The following is a 4080-nucleotide window of genomic DNA, read 5'->3' on the forward strand; positions in this document are numbered from 1 at the left end:
GCAGGATCTTGCAGCAGGTCTTGAGGGAGAGAAATACACGAGGGAGAGGTGTCACAACACGAGTAGCTACTCAGCATTTTACATCTTGAGAGTCTCGTGCTTGGAGGAGAGCACCTAAACCACTCTGCCTGCTCCTCCCTGCCCATCTTTTGTGCTCTGAGCCTCAGTGACCGGCACTGGGAACATCTGAGGAGCAGCAGTGCTGGGTCTGGAGTGGTGTGCAGGAAGAAGGGAAATGGGACAGAGGAGGACAGGGGGACAGCAGTGCAGCACCACAGCCTGGCCCGTGCCCGTTGCTGTTCCCTGCCGGGACCTGAGCTGTGCCCTGCGCTGTGGGACAGGCCCTTCCCAGAGCCCTTCCCAGCCTGACCCACCACTGGTGTCCTGCAGCTGCTGAAGATCGCCTTCGACGAGGAGGTGGCCTCAGACAGCGCCGAGATCTTCCGGAAGCACCTGCACAAGCTGCGCTACCCCCAGCACGTGCGCGGCACCTTCGCCTTCACTGTGGGCCAGTCGCCCAAGCAGGCCATGCAGCCCAAGGCCAAGGAGAAGAACCCCTCGCTCAGGTACCGTGGGGGGGACACAGCATGAGGGGCACCTGACCCTGGCAGGGCTTCTCCTCTCCCTCCTCTGTGCACCCTGCAGAGAGCTGCTGAGCGGGGCTCGCTTGGGAAAGGGGCAGAACCCCCGAGCTGGAGGTGGAGGTCCCTGGGACCTCTGCTTGTGGACCTCTCCTAGTGCAGGATCTCCACTTGTCCTTGTCAGGGGACACGCTGCACGCCCAGAAGAGAACCAGTCAGATGTCCGCTTCTATGGCAGCCCTGCCCCATTCCCCAGCCCACAGCCCCATGGAGGTGTCCAAGGGAGAGGCTGCAGGGGTGTGAGGGACAGGCTGGGCTGTGCTGCAGGACGGGAGCTGCAGGACGGGAGCGCTGTGGGTGGTGGTGGAGCCCTGGAGGAGGTGCTGCCCTGCAGCCAGCCCCTGCTCCTGTGCTCGGTGGCAGGGACAGGCACGGCTGGGCTCGCTGCTGCTCCGCTTGCTTGCTGTGCCCTGCTCTAAGCCCCTCTCCCATGTGTTTGTGACTCAGCTCCCAGCAGGTCACCGATATGTTCCAGGGCCTGGCAGTGGGGGTCATGTCCCTCGGGCACCTTGGCCATCCCAGCACGTAAGATGCCTTCAGCCTGGGCGGGAGCTTGCGAGGTGGCATTGGCTCTGGCTGCACCTTCACTGCTCCCAGGGTTTCTTCTAACCTGCTCTGCATGTGGCCTGGGGCTTGTCTCTTGGGAATGCCCTTTTCCAGGCGTCTGGTCTGAGGGTGTGCTCTCACCACGGCAGCACCGTGCTCAGAGGTGGTTGATCCATTCATTGATCAGCCATCCTTGGGCTCCATGGCACTGTGGTGGACCCAGGACATGGAGCTGTGTCTCTACAACCTCCAGAGACCTCTAGAGCTGCCAGGTCTGGGCACAGTCTCCAAAGTGCCTTTGAGATCATAGAATTACAGATCGGTTTGGAGTGGAAGGGGCCTTAAAGCTCATCCAGTTCCCAAGCATCTGAACTTGTGAGATGGGCTTTGTCACCCCCCTCCAAGGCTGCTTCCAGTGGTCCACACTATCTGCAATCCTTGGTCCTCCCTTTCCCAGTCTCCCAACCTTAGCATTCATTCTCAGGACAGCGTTCTTCCTCCATCCTGAGGCTCTCCCTCCCTTGGTATATGTAGGGAGCAGTTGGAGTCCTTCACCATCCACTTTGCAAAGGCAAACAAGACACCTCTAGGTCTCACTTTGAGCCCTGTCTTGATCAGGTGAATGTGTAGAAGTCTTTCATCAGTTTAGCTGTTGTCTTGGTTGGCCATGGCCCATTCCCTGTGGGATGTATGTCCCACGTCTCCTTCATTTGTTCCCCTTTGAGCTGATGGGCTCACTGAGGTGGTGATGCACATGAGGTCCTGCATGTGGGCAGGACACATTCCTGCCTTCAGGAATTCCTGCCTTCTGGAGCTCCATCATATGGAGCCTGTTCTGACCATGCAGCCTTGTCTCCTGTGGATTTTGGAAGGTCTCCCTTCCTTCTTTCCATGGGATGCCCTTAGGAATGGCTGGACCCAGCCATGCTCTCCCTGTCCTACATGGCATAGAGCAGGTCACCTTCCACAAGCCACCCTGTGTCCAGGGTGGGCTGAAAACCAACCTTTGGTAGTCTCCTGGCCCCTGTCAGGAGCCAGAACCTCTGGGGATGGGCTGGATCATTGCCTGCTGGAGTTCCGGTGTGGAGGTGATGGAATTAGAGCCAGGACAAAGCTTCCCTCGGGATGGGAGGCTGGAGCTCCTGCCCAGCCTGGCAGCTCCATCCATGGACAGGCAAACCTTGCAGCCCTGCCCCTGCTTGGTGCCCTCCACAGCCAAGGCACTGGCTCCCCCGGCCAGGGAGCCATGAGGTGGCATCTCCCCTCCTGTGGTGACAGTGACCACAGCCCCACGCCTGTAGCCGGTGGTGAGGGACGCGCCTGTCTCTGCTTTGCTCTCGATGTGACTGGGTGTTGGTGTCTCTCAATCCTGTGGGGGCTGCTTGTGGGGCCATGGGGCTGTGGCCACGTGAGGTGGTGCTGGGGGTCTCAACCTGTTCTCTGGTTCCAGGACACTCTCCAAAAACCTGGTGAAAAACGCCAAGAAGACCATCGGGCGGCAGTACGTGACACGGAAGAAGTACACCCCCCCCATGTGGGAGCAGAGGGGCAGCCAGCACTTCCCCGAGGACAACGAGGATGAGATCTCAGGTTGGGAAGGGAGGCTGCAGGGCGCGGGGTGTTGGATGGGGCAGGAGCATCTTCCAGGTCATAGCCATCACTCTGCAGGGCAGAAGGCACAGGAGCTTCCCTGGTGCAGAGGGTTGTCACTGTGGTCACCTCTCCCAGTTCTTGATGGTCCATCAGCTCTTACCTGGTGGTGGTGGCCAGTCAGCAACTCAACATACTCTCAGTGAGCACTGTGGAGAGGAGGGAGTTCTTTGGTCTCAGCTCTTCAGATGAGAAGTCCCAGATGTCAGCTGCAGCCAGTTTAGGTTAGACATGAGAAGAGCTTGACTGGTCTGAGAGTAACAAAGGACTGGAAGGGACACCTTCTGTGTGGAAGGTGACAATGCTCCTAGGTGGGAAGGCTGGTCAGAGAAGATGTGGTGGATGGGATTTAGGGTTTCAGTGGGGAGTGGTATCTGTTGGGACCTGTCCCTCCTGCTTCATGTGGGGCCAGTCCAGCAGACTGGACATGGCTGATTTTGGATCTTCTCTTCTGTTCATTAAGGTAGTTTGGGTGCCTTTGAGGTCATAGAATCCCAGCCTGGTTTGGGTTGGAAAAGACCTTAAAGCTCCTCCAGTTCCAACCCCTGCCCCGGGCAGGGACACCTTCCACTAGAGCAGGTTGCTCCAAGCCCCTGTGTCCAACCTGGCCTTGAACACTGCCAGGGATGGGGCAGCCACAGCTTCTCTGGAGCTGTTCCCCTCTAAGGGAGGAGATGAGGCCCATTGGTGGAGCAGCTCTGGCCGCTCAGTGTTGGGCTGTTCCCCATGTCTCAGTGATATCAAGCGATGTGAAAGCACCAAAGAAATCTCTAACATCAGTCCGCAGGCAGCAACTGACCTCTCTGTGCTCTTAACCTCACAAGTGAAGGCTCCTGCCCTAAAGCCCAGTGCCCAGCCCTTTGGGGCAGCTGAGCTTCACCATTTCAGGTGAAGGTGGTGGGATGGAGCTGCTGCCCTGTCTGCTGGGTTGGATGATGCTCCAGCCCATCTGCTTTCTCCAGCAGCGTATGGGACATCTCAGGGGAAGGTGGTGGGATGGAGTTCCTGCTCTGTCCTGTCTCTGCTGGGTTGGGAGATGCCTCCAGCCCGTTCACCTCCACCAGCAGCGCATGGGGGATGGTGTCCGTGCCGGACCCTGACCCCCTTTGTCTCCGCAGTGTCTGAAGAGATGGACAGAAGCACTTTGACCCCCACCACTACCATGAAACCTTCAGACAAGATGACCATCAACCACCTGGTGGAGCGGGCCTGCTGCCGGGACTACCAGCGCCTGGGGCTGGGC

General features: G+C 58.7%; 1 protein-coding gene across 1 annotated transcript in view; it reads left to right on the forward strand.

Moving 5' to 3' along the window:
• The window catches only part of SBF1 (SET binding factor 1), a gene marked incomplete at both ends in the record, with an annotated part of 28334 nt that overhangs the window by 22594 nt on the left and 1660 nt on the right, over window positions 1-4080 (forward strand). The window contains 3 exons of the mRNA XM_010024080.1: window positions 391-566; window positions 2638-2777; window positions 3956-4078. Of these exons, the coding sequence (XP_010022382.1) occupies window positions 391-566; window positions 2638-2777; window positions 3956-4078 (439 nt within the window). The remainder of the gene's footprint in view (window positions 1-390; window positions 567-2637; window positions 2778-3955; window positions 4079-4080) is intronic.

The sequence above is a fragment of the Nestor notabilis genome, unplaced genomic scaffold (assembly GCF_000696875.1).
Source record: "Nestor notabilis isolate BGI_N333 unplaced genomic scaffold, ASM69687v1 scaffold10431, whole genome shotgun sequence".
NCBI classification, from domain to species: domain Eukaryota; kingdom Metazoa; phylum Chordata; class Aves; order Psittaciformes; family Psittacidae; genus Nestor; species Nestor notabilis.